The sequence below is a fragment of the Phoenix dactylifera genome, chromosome 17 (assembly GCF_009389715.1).
Source record: "Phoenix dactylifera cultivar Barhee BC4 chromosome 17, palm_55x_up_171113_PBpolish2nd_filt_p, whole genome shotgun sequence".
Lineage (NCBI taxonomy): Eukaryota > Viridiplantae > Streptophyta > Magnoliopsida > Arecales > Arecaceae > Phoenix > Phoenix dactylifera.
This window is the reverse complement of record NC_052408.1, coordinates 4,508,312-4,528,372: the sequence shown is the minus strand read 5'-3', so window position 1 is coordinate 4,528,372 and position 20,061 is coordinate 4,508,312. Positions and strand designations below refer to the sequence as shown.

The window sequence follows — 20,061 nt, the reverse complement described above, 5'->3', positions numbered from 1 at the left end:
ATTTTTTTTACCCCAAGTGACTGGTCGAAGAAGTTGTCACGTCGTTTAAAGTAATACAATATTTTATAGAACTCTCTTATTCTGACAGAAGATTGATAGTGTAAAGTTACTTGGCAGGAATCTGATACACTACTTTCCTTTTTATTTTTTGATAGGTATTAGCCTTTACACCACTTGGCAATGTAGGAACAATCTCTGAGAAGACATTATGTAGAGCTTATCCAATTACGTACGTAGCAATTCATTATGTGAGATGTGTAGCTGTACAACATGACCACAGAAACCATAAACATCAACTTGTGTTGGAGGATCTCGGATCCCAAACTAACTAATGGAAAGCCTCAATAAGGATGCTATTCCCATGTAAGCATGTAATTATCACCTCTGATTGTTTTTAAAAAAAAGAAAAACAACTTATTAAAAAAAAGACAGAGAAAAAACTAATCCCTAGATGGATGTTTGGGAAAAATAAAAAAATGATAACTGTATGATGCTCATTAACTGAGAATACCAGGGAAATAATGGAGAAGAACAGTAAGTGTTGGCATTATATATTGATCGTCTATTGCATGAGTAACTTTTTAAGTGACATCTCTAATTTAACCATTTCCAATCATAACTAACATAGCTATTTGTGAACCGGCTAGAAAAATTATTTAAACAAATACAGTTAAATAGCATCCAGATAATGGCAGAATATATACCAACTGCTTTTTAATACCCATTATGTTTCCTCGAGATTATAACAGTCTTTGGACATCCATTTGTGATGGCCATTGTCTAAGCTACACATCCATAAGTCAAATTTATCATAAAAGGCAAAAAGATCTTTGCCATTGATGAGTTTGAATTACTCCTATTCCAATTTGAGGGGTGCACAGGGGTCACATTGGCTCTGGTGGGTTTTTGAAATATTCAAAATATGAAATTTATTTATTGTATCAATAAAATTCGCTAAGAACAAATAATGGATAACGTGAGCCAATAACTTAATTAATAACCTATTCAAGAATATTATAAAATAATAGAACATAAATAATAAAGCACAAATTTTGGACATAATATATTATTGTAGAAAGATTTAATAAGATACAATATAACATAAGCCATGAGCCTAGGATATATAAAGCAATCTGATATGATATATTTGTTAGAGTAACATTATACAAATTTATATTTTTAATGATGAAAAATTTAATTACAAATTTGTTACTTTTGTCATTAAAAGTTTTTAGTGATCAAAAATATTTCGTCTCTAGATAGTCACAAAGACCCTGTAGCTAAAAGTTTTAGTGACCCAAATATAAAATCGTTAAAAAATATATATTATATTTAATGACGAAATACAACTGAAGAACAGTTTGATTCGCGTTAGATTAGGTTTTGTAACACTTTGACCTAAAACTGAACTAATTCAAACTATGAGAATTGGAAGCAAAATAATTTATATTAATCCTTGAACCATACTAGCCCAACAAAACTAGCTCAAATTAGTTCTGGTGTTGACTTGATTTTTGCTCCCTCTCTCTTGCTCATATCCACCCTTTCCCGCTCATGCGCTTTCTCTCTTCCTTTCTTCTTCTTCGTCTTCTTGTTCTTCTTCTTTTATTCTCTCTCCTTTCTCATGATTTCTATCTTTTCTCCCATTGTGCTGGCCCCAAACGGACTCTCACTATACCACCTCCCACTCACACCCTGAGACAAGAAACAAGATAAGGTTAGTGATCTCTTCCCCTCTTATAACGATAGTAGTTTGAAAATTAAGTTTTTTGAGAATTCTAGAATTTTTTAAAATTATTTTGAATTATTAGTTTGTGCCGCTGAGTAGATTCATATGTGTAGTTTTCGATTACTAGGTCTCAAAACATCTATGTGAACTGGCCGGATTATTTGGATTTTTGAGATCTGCGACATAAATGACTCAACTCTTCATGGTATGATTCTCATAAATTTTGAAAAATTATAGTCTATATTGCTTATTAAAGTACTTTTTATTATTTTTGTATTTGTTTAATTAAATGATCTAGCATGTTTTATTTTATCTTTGAAAATGATATAAGAATTAAATAAGTATTTTATATTTCTAAAAATGAGTTATTTTGAACACGTAATAGTTGAAAATGATTTTAAAATCTGACTAGAGGACTTGTAAAAATATTTTTGCAATTATATGGCTATTATCTTACCTGACCCCACCAATAGAGAATAAATGTTAGTCTTGTTGACTTATAATCTGATAAATTAGTTTCGATACTACAACACCGGTGATTAGAATAGTATTTATTATTTAAGGATCCATTATCTATTATCTGTTATCCATAATATCCATGCCACTAGGCTAGCTATATGGCTCTAGCTAAATGTTGGAGTTAGTAACATTTTGTAAAAAGTGTGCTTTTGAAAAAAAAAAAAAGAGAATATTATTCTTTGATATTTGATTTTGCCTAGTCAATGATATGTTATTTGATTTTTATCTGACCCATTATGAAGTATTTTATCATTTACTAGGCTCTCAAGCTCATTACTTTTTTTTTTTTTTTTTTTTTTTATTTTCATATTCCGAACTGTGATTGTCTGCTGGGTGCGAGGAAGTGCACTCGGTAGCTTATTAACATTTTGTAAATCTTAGGTATTTAGTTATCTCTGTCATTTGGCCTTTTTATTAGTTTATCTTAGATCTGGAGACTTTTATCTAAATTCTGTTAATAATATCTTAGAGCTTTATACCTTTTGTTATCCTAGGTTATATGTTAATGAAAGGGATTGTGAAATTTTATTATATCAATTCTCGAGAATTGAAGTTATTTGGTATTAATATTGTGAAAAGATTAGATTGTTGTTAAGCTAGCCTTGCACGTATGTAAAGTTCATCTTGTGGGCATGCGACATCTGTTACACGCTTGGTTCGGGACGTGACACCTTCTTGGAAAGAGAGTAAAGTAAGAAGTATAAAAGCCGGTCTGTTTATAAAGCTCAGTATACATAACATGCAGCTTATGAGTCTAGCAGAAGTATATATAATGTAAAATAGGTCCTCCAAAGCAGTTGTTATGTCATGATCATTTTAGACCTTGCACAGATGATATAAGTTATCTGAAGAAATATTTCACCCAAAACATTATTACATCAAGAATTAATTGTTGACTTCGCCCTGGGACCTTCTTTGTTTTTCAGGGACTATTGAATATAGATAACCATTCTCGGATTCCATCTATTCGCCACAGTTGATTAGACCTAGATGGCTAGCATTTGATTCCAACAGTACCACTTAATTAGTGGGCATCAATGCCTGAAATGGATTGTAATCTAGCTTCATATGCACTTGTAGAAAGTCAAGGCTTGGACCATCTAGGAGCATTTGGGAAAACAATCCAAGCTTTGGATTCCATAGGGCATGTCCATTGTCCAAGAATCAACGAACATGAGGGTAGCTTGGTACGGTACAAATATATTCTGAAGACTTTAGAGCTAGTGGTCTGTGACATTAGAGTTTAGAGTAGTGGATTAGAATCTTGGCATATCATGCGAAGATTTATTACAATTATCTGAATGAATAGCGGGGGTTTTAAGCTTATTTGTGGTTGTCTCCTTCTAGTCAATAGTCCTATCCATGGCCAGAAGTTTGGGGGCTGGAAACATTGCTTCAAAGAGGTTCAGTTTTAAATAAGCCCATTTGAAGCCAGAATGCAACTTACATAGACGAAAACTAAAGAGATAATCATTGACATAAAGTTTCATAGGATCACATGCTTAAACTTTTGTATTTCTGAAAGCATATCCAAAGTTGATTGAATTCGATGAGAGTATATTATTTTGTTTGGAAAGCTCTTTTGGATACACAAGGGGAAAGGTCTATTATTTATGTTACTGAAGTAGTTTCTCTTCATCATATGTTCAAATTTTTAACACTTCTCTGATGATAATCTTGTAAAAAGAAAAGACAGAAATCATAAGTAATTAAGAAAGAAGTTGGTTCAATGAATGTTTATGAAACATTCATGAAAACTGGTAATATTAATGCTATCACTATTTACAGTAAAAATAAGGAGTGTGGATGATACCTCCTTGGAGATTAATTACTTTCAAATGGTGGAAAGCTATATATTTTCTTGTCTCAGATTCTTTAGGCACTATAGTTCTAGGCAAATAGCTTCATCAGACTAACTAATAGTGTCCCTGCTGCTACTGAGCAATTCATATAGCATAGTAGTAAGTCCTCCTTGCCATTATGATCGTCTCATTTATTTCAAATTCTCTACAAATGAATTAGTGATATCTATGATCAAGGACACCATGTTTATTAGACCAATTGTAAACACCAACTTTTGAATATAGTCTGCTATATCCTGTATTGCATAAAACTTACGTTTGAGTGTTCCAAGCCAGAAAAGAAAAGACCTTGTTACTTCTCTGAAAATGAAAAATATTTGTCATAAATTGGGCACTGTCCAGTAGTCGCACTATTCTACCTAACAAGCAGAGGTTCCGCGTTCAGGCCTTGCAGGGTCATCCCCAAGTACGCAATTTAAAGAAGAGGTAATTAACATCTGATTTTACAATTAATCCTTGATGACAGAAAGTTTATTCCCACCCCTTGATTTCAATGGCTATTTAATGTTTAGTCTTGGTCCTATCCACGTCAAAACAAGACTACGTACACAAGTTTGAATATGTCCAAGACAAGTGTAATATGTACGTGTCCAGAACATTGGTCTGACTATGTGCAGGACTTAATATAAAAATGTCCAATGTGTAAAGGATAAAAGTAAAATGATAGTCAACTAAATTAAGGACCAGCTCTAACCCCAAAAGAGGGGAAAATATGAAAACCATTTGCAAGCATAATTTGGAAGTAAGTTTCTTTCTTCAATTGATGATAGCAAATAAAAATGTTGAGCTCACATATGCTGTGAGTAGGGAGGGAGAGAGGAAGAGAGGAGAAAAAAAAAGATGATCTAGAATTTTTTGAAAAAAAGACTAGCTGAAAGGTATTATTTGAATTTTTTGGTTTTGTATAAGTATACAAGATCTACTCGGTGCATAGCTGACATGAGACAAAATATAGGTCCTTACAGATTCTTACATACTCTCCTAATTTAAGTCTTGGCATCCTCACCAAGCTAAGGATCTAAATTCATTCAAATATTTCAATGACATGTATCATAAATCCAACCATAAACATCACTATCAGTTCATGTAAATGCAAATAGACCCATGCTCCCAAACGACATACGTTATGAGTCAGACCTACTCAGACATCATTTGTAATGACTCAAAACCTCTCCTATAATAACTAGCTAAAAAATAATACTTGAGTTACGTGGTATTATATAAATATCCAAAATCTATTCAATGAATAGCCGGCGTAAAATAAACACACGCTAACACATCTTGTCATGCACATAGAGAGAGAGAGAGAGAGAGAGAGAGAGAGAGAGAGAGAGAGAGAGAGAGCTTAGTGAGGCCTATCGATTTTATTAGATTACTTTTTATATCACCCAATCCAATAAGATGCAGATAAGACCGAACTTATTAGATCCAACCCTCTTCAGTTCTAACAAGCACTTCTTCCAAAGTTACCCCCCTAACCCCCTTCATGGGGTGCAAGCCAATCCCTTAGAAATCCCAAGGCTCGAAGTTTTAAGGGATCTACCATAGTTTTGCTGGACCACAGACTGGATCTCCATGGCCGAAGGGAATCAACCTCACATGCGTGCGGAACAAAGCGTCTTCAAACTCCGGGTTGACAACGGTGCGGATGCTGAGGATTTGTCCCTGGGCCAGCTTGGGGACGTCATGTGCATGCAGCTGAGCCGCCGCCAGCATCGGCAGCAGGCCAAGGCGTGTCGCCGTGACCGAGGCCAATTAGGTGGTGGCACTACGTGCCACGCTCCATCGCCGAAGACTCTCACCACGTCCGAGGACATACGACGCTCGCCTTTAACTGGCCTTGTCACTTAGCTCTACAGTGCCCGCCTGGATTCGAGCAACTGACATCACCCACAGAACAAGACGTTCAGATGGCCATTTACGAAACCAGAGGGTCATCAGCACCAATGCAGTGCAATGCAATGCAATGCAGTGCCCCTCGCCCATTATTGGTGGTGCTACGTGGAGTATGATATTGTGATATTTTGTACCTTTTTAAGTTCAGGTTCATTTTGGGGCGGTTGATTTCAATGCATGAATGACGTTGAGATCCGTGATCAGCACATACTTGATCAATTTTGCATGGACCTAGCTGTGAAGTAGCATATTACTGGAACTTTCATTTGTCTCCATTCAGCAACAGACCTTTACAGCAGGTAAATTTTGCTGATCTATGTGGTTGCCTAGTTTTTGAAGGTTTTTCATAAATTTAAATTTTATAATGATAAGCTTTGAAAGAGTGAAGCAAAAAAAAATATGCTTCTTTGTGAGTGATACTTCTGTGCCACGCACATGATAAAAAGCATGATGGGATTGTTGAAAGTTATAATACTTAATGATCGTACCTTGGGGCCCAATCCTGGTACCAAACTTTTTCTTGCATTGCTGGGATGCAACTCATGAGTTTGGTGTGATTTGCAACTTGCAAGAGCTGGTGATATAAAGCACGTCCTTATGCTACATCGGGAAGCTATCTTGTTGTGAAGAGACCATTTTATATAATAATAGGGTTTGGCCTCCTAAACTTTTCATGTTTATTTTTCTAACACTATCTTAGATATTGACTGCACTCCTATTTTGGTTGTTCAAATTTCTTTGTGTCTCTTAAATAAGGTGCCTAGCCAAGGTGGGTGCATTTAGTCATGCTGGATATTTGGTTATTACACTTGTATTTATTTATGTCTTAAATAAAATAGAGAAGAGAAAACAAACCATAATGGGTAATGATATGCTTCCAATTTGGCTACAGCTCACCAAAAAGACCAGCTAGCTAATTAAAGCGTGCCACAGCCCTAATATATGGTGAATCAGGAGCAATCCACCGAATGGGCCCAGTGCCATACTACCAAGCTTACCTATCGGAAGCTCTCTATAGTTGGTCGCATCTTTACTGGGAGACCTAGTAATCATCACAATACCATCGATTTGACAAGCAGGATGTCGTTATGTGCAAAATATTTACGCTCGATATTCAGGCCATACTTAAATCAGTCACTTCAGGCCGACCCACATGCCCATATCCTTTGGTGGTAAGTAAACTCCTCCACCCAATATACACAAAAGAAGATAGGTAAGCAACCTCCTTCTGTTCTCTAAGAACTATACTGACTTAATTTTTGTTTCTCCTTTGAGATTCTGTTGTCGCCTAAGGCTGTCAAGAGTAGCTTGAGTTGAACTCAAGCTCAAATATACACTCAATCAAACAAACTCAAAGTTAATTGAGCCAAGCTAGGCCTCAACAAGGCCTGAATTGGGTGTATATATATATATGTTAATGTACAAAATCTTTGATCAATGAACTAGAATATTTTATTTAATGGATCGATAATAAATTTGATGCTATACAATATTTTTCTCTTGAATTTATGAATAAGAATTTCATTATTGAAGTATCTAAAATTTTAAAATCAAGCTAAACTTGAATTTATCCATGCTTTAATTGACGATTGAATAGTTTTAGGCTATCAAGCTGCTTTAAATATGTTCATGCTTAGCCATGTTTGAAATTGGGACATCAACAAGCTGAGTAGAGGCGGAGCAAATATAAATTTTGAATAAGCCCGATCCAATGATCCGGCCCAAACAATATAATATAACATCCATGAATCAGTCTGTCGATCGAGCCTGACAAAATTGATTTCAAGACAAGCTTGATCAGACCTAGACTAGATCGAACCCTACTTTCACCTTGCTTATGGGGAACTCACCCACACTCAAAGCTTACTCAATGCTTAACAAGTGAGATTTCCATACCCTATCAACACATGAACAAAGCCCACCATCCAAAAAGTTGGACTCAAGAAGGATAGGTAACAATCAAGAGAGAGAGAGAGAGAGAGAGAGAGCCAAGGTCAGCTTGAGCAATCCCCATGGAGTGAGATGGAAGACACCCTTTGATGGGTACATGGAAGGCTGAGATGGGCAACAACATGATTGATGCAAGGGAATCGAGTAGTCAAGCAGGACATATAGGAGAAGAGAAGGGCAGGAGGAGGAGGAGCAGCAGCAGCAGCAGCAGCAGCAGCAAGGCCAAGCTGCGACCTCTCCGTCCTGCCGGTATTATTGATGGACCGCTTGACGGGGATCAGATCGAGTGCATTCACGTCACCCGCCCCCCCACCCCCACGCTTCGATAACCGAGTGGGCGACGCGGGCGGTGCGCTGACACCCGCACGTCCGCCATCGCAGGCTCTTCCATGCTTTTCGTGCACTCTCTTTCTTCTGCTCTTCCTCTCTTCTCTCTCTCTTTATCTCCATCCATCCATCCATCCATCCATCCTTCTCTCTCTACAGCGTCGAGTGAGTTCAAGGAATCCCACGAACAGAGATGCCCCTTGTCGGGCAGGTGGGACCCAGCTTACGAGGATGGGGCCCATGCACCTTACCTTACCCTTACCTTACCCTGCCTTACCTCGGCTTGAGTTCAGTAGTACTTTTACCTTGGTGGTGTGACCGCTGCACGTTTGGTTGGACGTCAGTGGCCGCCTGACCTGATTGATGGGATTCACTTCCACACGTGAGAAGAGAAGGAGGGGGAGAAAAGGAGGGAATACTGCAGTCGCATGCACCGGTATTGTGGTCTCTAAGCAGCTGCTCTGATTGGCTGCTCGTCTTGTTCCTTTGCATGGGTTTATGTTTAAATTAATTCCAAAAATAATGTTTTTTTCTTGGTAAAAAAACAAATATTGTTGTTTCTTTAACTTTTGTATTGATGTATGGATCACTATGTAATTCTTTTTTTGAGAATGTTGCAAGTCCTTCGCATCTTTTATACTGATCCATATCAATATTTCTTTGAAATTATTAGGTCTAACTGGATCATTTCTTTAACTTTATACTCATGTTCGAGACAAGTTTGCTACAAATTATGCGTTTTATTTGCTCGTCCTTTCATAACTTAATTTTGAACTCTTTTCAAACGTATTTTGTATTGTTTAAAAGATACTTTTATGGCTCTTAAAATATAAAAATACTTTCTGAACACACATATATGTATATATAATATATATGTATATATGTATGTGTATGTGTTGGGTTACATTGCTGGAAAAATATTTCTAAAAGAAGAAATAATTAATAAATTTAATATTTAGCTCTTCATTCTATTTTTTATAAAATAGAAGTAGCATCATTGATAAGCATGGCAAAGAATGTTTTGTTACGGTAGATATAAGTTTTTTAAAAAATATGTTTGCAGAGCGGGGGTTACTCTTCATTGTTTCACATCACATGCGAAGGTGAGGTAATCAAATAATATCTGAGCGCTATATTTTATGAGATAAAGAATATAGAAAACTCACAAGGCATTAATTTTTGAGAAAATATTGGATGTTATCCAACCTCATTTATTAAGAAAATGAAGTAGACTACATTAATAAAGGAGCCCACAGCAGCAGGCTCAGGATCAGAGCATTACGACACTGTTTAATAAAGAAATATACCTCTCAGAGCTTCTTCTCTCCAATTCCTATATTCCATCCAACTTCTTGGCAAAAATCTTAAACGGGCCAGGAGCTTGTCTCTCTCTTGAAATCATTCATTAACAATATGATTGTTTCCATTCTTCAAATCACACAAGCAAAATCACCACAGCTATCACATCCCTTCTTCCCTTTAGGACGCTACTGCTTCGCCACCTCGTCCGTAGAGCTCTAAGCTATTTGATCTTCCCCAAAATTCACCTCCAAATTACTCAACCAGTTCCTCTCTTTCTGCCAGTCGAGTTTGGCTTTCAACCTCCACTCCTATTAAGAGTCTCCAAGGGAGCCACAAATATCAGAGGAAGGAGGCTCCGACAGCACCTCAAGCAGGCCAAGCCACTACGTGTCAAGAAATTATTAGATGAATCAGATCCATTGGCTCAGCGATGGGCTAGTCCAACTAGAAAGCAACATGAACCCCTACTCTTTTTTTCCTTTTGAGCTAGTAGACCAATCCAACTAGAAAGCAACACAGACCGGCTCCTTTTTCCCTCCAATTTCTTCTTTGTCCGTGTTGCTTCATGGTTGGACTGGACCATCGCTAAGCTGGTGGACTTAGTCCAACTAATAATTTCTCATCCGTGTCTATGATTGAGTGAGCAAGGTTTATAGGGTGGGTATATGACTCAACATCTTAGAAGAAGAAGATACGCGCTCCTATTGGGTGCTACTCTTGTTGTTGCATGGTGTTGGGTTGGGCTCCCAATTCTTCAAGATTAGCCAAATAATTGATCTACAAAAGAGGTCATTTGCATAGTCCCTAGGCCCATGGGATGCCCCATCAAGTCTTCTAAAGACGCCAACTTCTCGATGTCCGTTTCAACTTCTAAAAGTTGTATCCTGAACAAATCTTAGATACTTGTATAGGGCCAAAAAAACTTAATTTCTTAGATACTTGTATAGGGCCAAAAAAACTTAATTAACACCTATTTAACACCATCTAACTAGCTTTTTTAAACTCAGATCTAAATAACACTTTTTAGCTAGCATTTTTTAACCCAATTTAATTTAAAAATTTAAGTCGTTAAATTTCATGCCCAATTATTTATATCAATCCATCTACCTAATAATTATTGCATATGTGATTAAAGACCACACATGATCCTCAACATCAAGGAGTTTAAAACTCCTGTTGGATTCTTCTAATATTGTAGTCCTCAACTCTTTCTTCCTACCACCATGTCAGTTGTCTGGCGTATGAGGGGGGCAAGAGATATGAATGGTGATGAGTCATCATATCCTGATACGTCCTCTAAAGAGTCCGAAACTATGAAAGCCTTCTTCAAAGGGGAGACCAGATATTTACCTCCAAGTCTAAGATCGAAGTCTCGGTCCTTCTGTATCTCCCACCACATCTTCTTCTATTAACTTTAATCTAACCATTATCCTTCATTGTCTCCTTAGGTTATTGATCCCTCTCGTAGATGTAGAAGGATTCTTTTTCTCTAAAATTCACCGTTTTAGTTCCTGACTTCGTACCAGTGCCACACTAGCATCGTATTGGTACCATATGGTACGAAGTCTTTTCAGCAGTCGGTACGCCACCCATATAAGGTACCGGTATCAAACGATACAGTACGGTATACTTCATATCATTCGGTTCGGGCGAGTGCAGCAAATCATGCTTCTCTCCCTAGAATATTAGGAGCTTCTCTCCTTGGCAAATCTTAGGTTTTGGAATTTTTATTTTTTTCAAAAAATACTGTTTAGGGAATTTTAGGCTATATATTTGATAGGATGCGCATCGTGTGAGAGCCACGTACCACAGGAAGAAGGAAAAGAAATTTCTCAAAGGAGCCTCAAATACATTATTTCTAAAATTGAGTTGTAGGGCTTGCATTTGTAGGATTCTAAGACCCTTGCTTTGCCTAAAACTCATGCAAATCATTTAAAAAGTGTGTTTCAATTAATTAATTTGCACTCAAAACATATCAAAATCTAGGAAAATCTATACTATGATGTGATGTTGTCCCAGAGATGTACAACGATCAAGTTTTCCTTACTAATTTGACACATCTGAGCCTAAATCATACATGAAATCGAAAATAATGGATAATGGTCTTGATTGATGATGTAATATCTATTAGTCGAAAAGCTTGCTCACGGGACAGTTAATAACAAATTGTATCATAGATGTCGTATCTATGAAGAAGTCGAGGGACCGGATCATATTTTCAATAAAAAAAATTCTCCTCTATGTTTCTGAAAGGGATATTTCTGCTACCAATTAGTTGATCAAGTTCCATAAAGGCTATGCTTCCTTGCAAAATAAGATCACAAGGATGCCTACTTGTCAGTATTGTACCTAATAATAAAGACGCCACAACTTCTATTCTGTTTTTCAACCTGATGCCTTGGCATCTTCCAGGAAAGAAACGCCTATAGGCAACTGCCTTCCAGCAAATGCAAAAATCATAGTTGGAATCTTGGGGAATGTTCCTAAATGTCTAGCTACATTGGCGTTCTCTAAAAAGGAAACACCATCATCCGGCATGTACAAAATACCCGATCAAATTGTAAGGACTCGTGCAGACATATATTTCGTCCCACATTAGTTATGCATTGGATAGATCTTGAAAACTTATACAAGACTAAGAAATCTAAATAATACCTTCTGGATAGTCTTTTTTGATGAAGTTCTAGATTTTCACAAATGCTAACAAAGCCCATCTGTCCTATAGCCCTTGTAGACTTGGGGTTACTACAGCACGAGCCCATTTGAGTTGACTGCAGGCTGATCGTGCTACTTGCAATTGGATCTGAATGAATTTCCATTCTTAGTCTAGTGAGGGCGCCACAACTAAAATAGAACAAGCATGTAAGAACTCGTGTGGGCGCGTATTCAGTCCCACAACCTTTTTGGTGAGGCCCCAGGTTGTTGCACCAATCCTAGGTAATGTTCATAAATATTTAGTTACCCTATCCACCCGATATCCCATCAACACAAAGGGCATGTGGATGGCAAACTTGCATATCCATGAGATATTATGATACAAAGGGAATGTGCGAAAAGATACGCTGCAAGGATGAACCAGGTCGAAGGAACTCCATGGATCCCATAATCACAAGGTATGTAAGATGCCAGAAATCACTTTTTCTTAACAACTAGGAAGTGGAGGGAGGGAGGGGGAGAGAGAGAGAGAGAGAGAGAGAGAGACCGAGCAGAAACCTCACAAGTTTCCATCTCTCATCCTTTCCATTGGTTCACCATTTATGAGACAAGCCCAAAGTCTTCGACCCTTCAAAAAATTTGAAGCAAAGATCACCTACTCAAATGGGTGGGAGTATCCGCTATATGAATGAGATTGGAGACTCCGGGACCTGCTCTACTAACACTTTCAAGCAGGCCCTCCAATGTAAAGTTAGACTAGCATTCTCAGAGAAAGATCTAACCAGCTTTTTAAGGATTCCTTAAGATGGTAGCACAGTTGAAACGAAGTCTAAGTTGGAAACACGCGGATGTCGATTAAATGTTAGAGACCCGATACTCTCTGCCTGAACATGCTCGGTGGAAACGCTATCTGATTCAACTGACACTGAGATGGCGCTCGAGTAACGTACTCACACGTAGGATGTCCCACGAGTCGGAGAAGATATAAGCAAAAATTTCTATCCGCATCAAATATTCTCTGATGGAACGAAGACCCAATAAAGTCTGCTACGCGGGTGAGATTCCCCCCCCCCCCCCCCCCCCCCCCCCCCTCCCCTCCTATTGTTCAACAAAAAAAAAATAAATAAAAAAAATAAAGCATGGGGTATATTTGTGTACATCCCAGGTTGGACCGCCAACTTGAATGGAAAATATTTTCTGGCCCCCGAACAATGAACACATGCATTTAAATAAATAAATAATAACCTCTAAAATGATGATTAAGGAGACCACAAGCATGTATGAGTAGAACTGTAGGATTTGTTTAAATATCATCAACTATCTTAATGTTTATATGCAAGCCAAGAAATTGCACCAGATGCTGTTGAACTTGCAACCGAACATGAAAAAAATCATCTTGGGACTACATCAAACAGTACTGAATAAAGTGTCCAAGCTAGGATATGTTTTTTCTCATCTGCCTATATAGGGCTATTTTGTATTAGACAAGTTTGACCTACGAAATAAAGATGATAGATATACACATGCATTCAAGTAAAAAATCTCAAGTAACCTGCAATCCTTCACCATTTGATATGGGATGATACAAATATAGTTGGAAATCTCAATAGGTTAAAACCTCTAGCGAGTTACTGTTAATGTAAGTCACAACCATCTTATTTACCTTTTAAATCATATACACACTTGTACAATAGCTAGGTAGGTAGGCGTGGGTTTGGCTGGTATATGAACAAAAAAGAATTGACGACAGGGATTCTTGACCTCCCCCTGAATTCAGGGTTCGCAAACCCAAGAGCACTGCCTTCTAGATAGAAACCGAAGATTCTTTAAATTATCACAAGTTCAATACTGGAACTTGATTCGAATTCACCTCATTTGCCCAGACGATGCCAAGCAAAGCCTCCTTCGTACTTTCTACCCCTCATTCCTTGCAGAAGATGCAACTCAAAAATTTATCTGCTACTTCTCAATTTACATTCAATGCATGGGGCTCAACATCAACATATCTCAATATTCTATGCGTAATCTTCTCAACTCTGATTGGAAAGTAGGGCTGGAAGTCAGAATCCGGTGTGCCAATGTCCTAATATCTTCTCGAGAACAATCACGTGAAATGCGAACCAGCTCCCACAAGGCTCCCTCACTAATCATATCCTTTGCATTTACTTCTGCAAACAAGAATTAAAAATATCAGGTCACAGGCACAAGTTTTTACCAGTTGCCAGGTCAGAAGATAAAAGCTAACTTACCATGTTGTGCCAAGTGGCATAATGCAAGCTCAATGTGTCTTCTAATTGGTGCAGCTTCGTTGTTGGCATTTTTTACAATCCATGGAAGTGCTCCATCTTCAATTAAGAGAGACTTTCCTCCTTTATTTCCTGTGGTGATCATTTATGTATCAACACTCATAAGCAATTTTTTTGCATTAAGATGTCCATGCTATTAATTAAGAAAAAGTAGCAATAAGAAATGGCATCCTCATAGGAAACTTGCTTGACACGTACATAAACTTTTGTATTTATTACAAAGTGACATAGGCAAAAGGATTAAAGAACCCAATGAATTCTTGCAAATTGGCCACTGCAGTAATACTCTTCATCTCATTCTGTTTGTGGATTCCATGGGAAAATCTGAAAGATGTGTCAGTTTCTAAATCATTCTCAATAATTTATGAGAAAAACAGGTTTTAACAAACGATGTACATTTAGAAAAAAATGTTGCAGAAAATAGCTCGGGCCATGTGCTTTTTATTAGGTTGAGAGCGACCCCTTCTTTTTTGGGGGTTCTCCATTTGTTTTATTTCATGAGTTCCTCTGTCACGTTTCCTATTAATAAAACACAGTTATTCTTATATGAATCAAGGGTGAGAATCTTATATGGAGAGGTTGATGCCTAACCAGTCACATTCTAATGAGGTTTCAAAAATTCCAACTTGAAGGTGGATGTGTTGTTTTGGCAACTGTAGTAAACCCTGCAAAATAAAATGGAGTTGGATTTGAAAGACTTGTAATTCCAGATAGGAATGGTGGAAATAGGGAAAGGAATATCCAAAGGCCTCAGTAAAGCAATGGAGAGGGGAAAGAAGCACCGCTTTCTGGTGAACATGCAGAGCAAACTGAGGAAAAAATAAATAAATGGTGAAAACTGCAGACAATAAGCTGTCCTCAGGATACAAAAGTTAGGGTTCTTAACCCAAACAAAATCAAGTATTTAAGGTGTCAAGAACCTTCTAATGGTGACACACGAAAAAATCTGTCTGTTCATCCGATAAGCCATAGAATTATTTTAAGAAAGTTAAAAAATAGTTTATAGGGTGATTATGAATTTTTTTAATTAACAAATGCTGGAAGTGAGTAATTTGGCATAATACACAAATTCACTGTTTTTATGAGGCAAAGTGTTGTAGGTCTTGGCATGCAAGTGAGAGAGCATTTGCTCACAAGGGGAAAGACTTGAAATTATAAACTACTGGGATGGTTAAGGGTGGACAACAGATAAGGTGGACTAAGTAGATCCATTATCTGTCCCTACCTTGGTTTTATCTCTTACTAAGACTAAACTTACATTCTAGTTGAGGCCAATTTAATTCAGCTCGTAAAGGATAATGTTACCAGGACTTGGCAAGCATGGCAAGCTTTCAGGTGACCTGAAAGTGTCTGACACCTTTTCTCTTTCTTTTCATGAAAATTATCCCAAGTGTGACACTGTAACCTTTAAAAAGAGCCAATGCAACTGTATGTTATGTATATACACATAAACACATATACACCTATATACACATACAGTAAAATTAGAATACTTACCATCAATTATATCTGGCTTAAAATATTATCAATGCAAGATTAATGGCAGCCCTTTCAAAAGGAAAAACCACTCCATTGATTATGATCCATAACATTAAGTTTGCCTAAAAAACAAAGGTCATTGTGTTTCAAATGTCTCTTATCAAGCATCCAGCAGACAAAAAATGGATGGATTCAATACAATTAATGAACTAAACTATATTATAGGCCATATAGATCCAGCATTCAAACCACTTATCTGATCTACCCATATTCAGAACACAGAAACCCAAATTCAATTTATTTGCATGCTTCTAAGCTATAAATGAAATTGGAAAACATGGTATAACAATCCTGACTGGCAATTCATATCTCCATGATACGTGGATAAGAGACCTCCAAAAACATGATTATTTTAGTTTTTAAGCAGTTTAGGCATTGTAAACCATGAGCATCACAGATTTTCATTTTGAAAGGTCTACCACTGATTTAGCATTGACAATTATTGGGGCCAACTACCATCAATAGTATTCTAATTCTCTGTCAATAGAAAATATTCTCTATATATAGAGGCACATATCATACATATACATATAGAACAAGGTTATAATATATCGACAAATATATTACCATGATATCATTATATGGGAGCATTTATAATTGAGTTTGTGAAGGTAGGGCTTTGCACCAGCTGCCAAATTTGATGAATGGAGATGCAAAAAGAAAATGTAACCTGCTGAATGTGTTCTACAATTTCTAAAATACCTTCAAACAGAAAATCATACATTCTAGAGACTTCTTGCCTATGCATCAAGTAGTCCAAAAATCAACACATTATATTGTTCCACTATAGCTGTTAATTTGAGATGATTCGATGCACTGTAGACCATGTTGATCACATTCAATGGTTTAGATTTTTACTTTGCAACTTCAGTCATGGAATTTGGCAGTCGCTGCAAATTCCTTCCTATATAGCCTGTCTATTATAACCATGTGTGTTTGTCTATGTATGTATGCGTGTATCTATGTTGTATGTATTATATACACCCCTCCCCCCTTCTCCATATTATTTGACAAGTTAATAATACATGAAGTTGCATTTCATGTAATATTAGATTTACAAGAGAGGAAGAAAATGTATGACGCTTCACTAACCTTTTCTCTAAAGTCTGTTTAAGAAGATATTCCAAAAATGCTAAGCCAAGTGTCAACAAATCTAGCTTCAATGAGAGTACCCACCATTTTTTAAGGTGCCAAGTACCATGATGTATCATTTGGCATTCAATCAGAACGTAATGTAGGTACTCCAAAATTCCTAAAACTTGATGTGTTAGACCGGATGAAGATAGAAAATTGACACTAGTGACTCCATGAAAAAGTTTGAATTATGAGAAATGACATTAAGAATTCTTTCAGAGTATCAAAAGCACCAATATCAAGGCAGCCTTGCAGGCTTTTGACAATAAAGGTTCTGACAGCCACACCACTCTCGCAATCCTCTAAAAGTAACCATAGTCAATGTTTTAAAATCTGGACCAGACTGGATGGTTGAACCATCAACTAGCCAGGCTCGGTTCGGATGCACCTAGAGAAATTGATTATGCTAAAAACAGCATATTTCTTTAAACCTATTGAGAACCGTGGTTAAACTGGCAACTTGTTTGAAGCACTTTGAGTTCAGATGAACCGGCCAGTTTTTGAGATGTAGGGAATCACTGTATCTTGATGCAGAATAGGATTAGAGCCAGTTCCACTCGCTCGATTTCTCTCTTCCTCCAACCACAAGCTCTCCCTCTATGGGGAAGGTGATGGACAACCGGTGGAAGTGGCTGATGTACAAACAACAATGCCCTTCCCACCATAAAGCCCAATGGTAGGTCGGCTGCAAAAGCCCAACGGTAGGTCGGCTGCAAGAGCGCCCCATCTCTTTGTCCCCCCTCTCACTAAATGAGGCTACAAGACCCAATGCCAAGATGACGAATCCATGTGAATGCGACATCGGCCTCTGCTATATTTGCTGTTGGTAGTGATTAATATAGTTTAATTTTTCCTCCACTAATTTTTGTATATGATGATGACTAATAAATTTTAATTTTTCATGCTAATACTTGTATTTAATGGTGATTAATAGATTTTAAATTCTTCCTCCACTAATCTTTGAATCCCATGATGATTAATAAATTATAATTTGTCCTCCAATCTTTGCATCTATTGATGTTTGATAAATTTTAATTTCCCCACTTATCTTTGTAATTGATGGTGAGTAATAACTTTTATTATTTTGCAATTTTCATGTATATTTTTATAATTTATAATTTATTTTTAGATATAAATAATTAGTAATTAACATATTCATTATGTCATCAGTTATGTCATGGTTCGATTCCAGTTGGCCCAACGATTGAACCGATAACCCATGACCCTATCCCTTTTTCAATTTGATTAGTATGGATTTTAAAACAATGTGCATATTCCCCATTTCCTGACTTCTCTAGAGTTTATAATTTGAGTCCCAAGATGATAATTAAGTGGATTTGGGATGAAAGTGAGCATCAATATGACACTGATTTCACGGAGCTTTCTCTTTCAGATACAATTAAGAGAAAGTTGAGAGCAACTAAGGTGCAGAGAATTGTTTTTTGATGAGAAAGGGAGGGAGGTGTAGGAAACTGTAAAGTATGGAAATTTTCTTTAACAATTATTATAAATCTTAAATATTTTTTTAAAAACAAACTCTGTTATTAAATATAAATATTTTGGGCAAAATCTTCTAAAATAACATTGCCACTTATCCTTTTCTAAGGACTACAATTTCCCTGCCCTGGTTCTTAACTTTTCTCCAATTTTTCAGCTCACATTGCGACAATGTACTTGATCCATGCATCAAAGGACACAAGTTATAGACCTATGGATACGTCCATGTTTACCATTATACATTGAGATAGCAATTAAATAATACATGAAGATAGATCTCATAAAACAGATAATATCGATCATTGGATTGGAAAGGAAAGAAATTTAAGCAACCTCACAAGGAAAGATGTTATATGGATAATCAATTTATAGAACACTAATAATTGCAAAAGATAAAGTTTAAACCCCAAAAAAAAGTGTTGTATATGGATGACTAAATACTAATACCACATGAATACAGGCTTCCTAATAACAACTCCCTAGTAGAAAATAAACATGAAAAATTGTATCAAGAAATAAAATTCCACCATTCAAATGGTAAGAACATCAGTCAAAACAGAAGCCTTTACCTTGTGTGGAAGCTCTAGACTCGCACTTTGCAAAGTTTGCTATGCCACGTGCAACTTGAGCAAGAACATCAGAGTGCCCACATCTAACCATTCCTAGCAATGCTTTAATGCCACCTTCTGCTCTCAGCCTTGTTTGTAGTTTATCTGTTGAAAATAATAGAAAGAATAGATGTGATACCACAGACAACTTTACAAGATAATTTTCTTTCTCACATATGGCTGCATCTTCACACAATATATGCATATTCCAGCTTCAAAGTACTCATTAGTAGCAGCCAACAGTACCAAAATATTTCATACCATAAAACAGAGCACCAACCAGGATGCATAGCCTAAATAATGTAATATCAGATGATCCTATAAACCAAACAGCCAATGTAACTGCTAAGGCAAGAAAATCTAACTAGCATTTTGGATTATAACTAATCCAAATGACAGTCGTACTGGAGAGTTTTGCAATTCTACTTCATATAGGGCATACTATATCATGTCAACACCATGGCAATATCAGAAAGTCTTCAGACATGCCCAGGTTTGATATAACTTTGCTCATCTTTGATAATCTGAGGTTGTTCTATACATCTCCTGCAAGGCTTTTAGCACCAGAAGTGCAGAAGTGATGGTTGGCAGGAAGTATCCCAGATGGATTCCTTTTGAAACCAGATGTAGTTCTGTAGTCATGGGATTATCATGATCATATTAGACAAGTCAGCAATATATTGGGAATACGTCACCAGTATGCCTAAAATCTTTCTAGATTATGCAACAGCTAATAT

The 20,061-nt window shown here is 36.8% G+C and overlaps 1 protein-coding gene across 2 annotated transcripts in view; it reads right to left on the bottom strand.

Annotated features, from left to right (window-relative positions):
- Positions 1–13,768: 13,768 nt before the first annotated feature.
- Positions 13,769–20,061, bottom strand: part of LOC103708222 (kinesin-like protein KIN-UB) — a 37,105-nt gene continuing 30,812 nt past the window's right edge. For both annotated transcript variants that reach the window (XM_008793044.4, XM_039114784.1), the window contains exons 17-19: positions 19,286–19,429; positions 14,490–14,618; positions 13,769–14,408 (exon numbers count right to left, since the gene is read on the bottom strand). In XM_008793044.4, the coding sequence (XP_008791266.2) occupies positions 14,248–14,408; positions 14,490–14,618; positions 19,286–19,429 (434 nt within the window). In that variant the 3' untranslated portion in view covers positions 13,769–14,247. The remainder of the gene's footprint in view (positions 14,409–14,489; positions 14,619–19,285; positions 19,430–20,061) is intronic.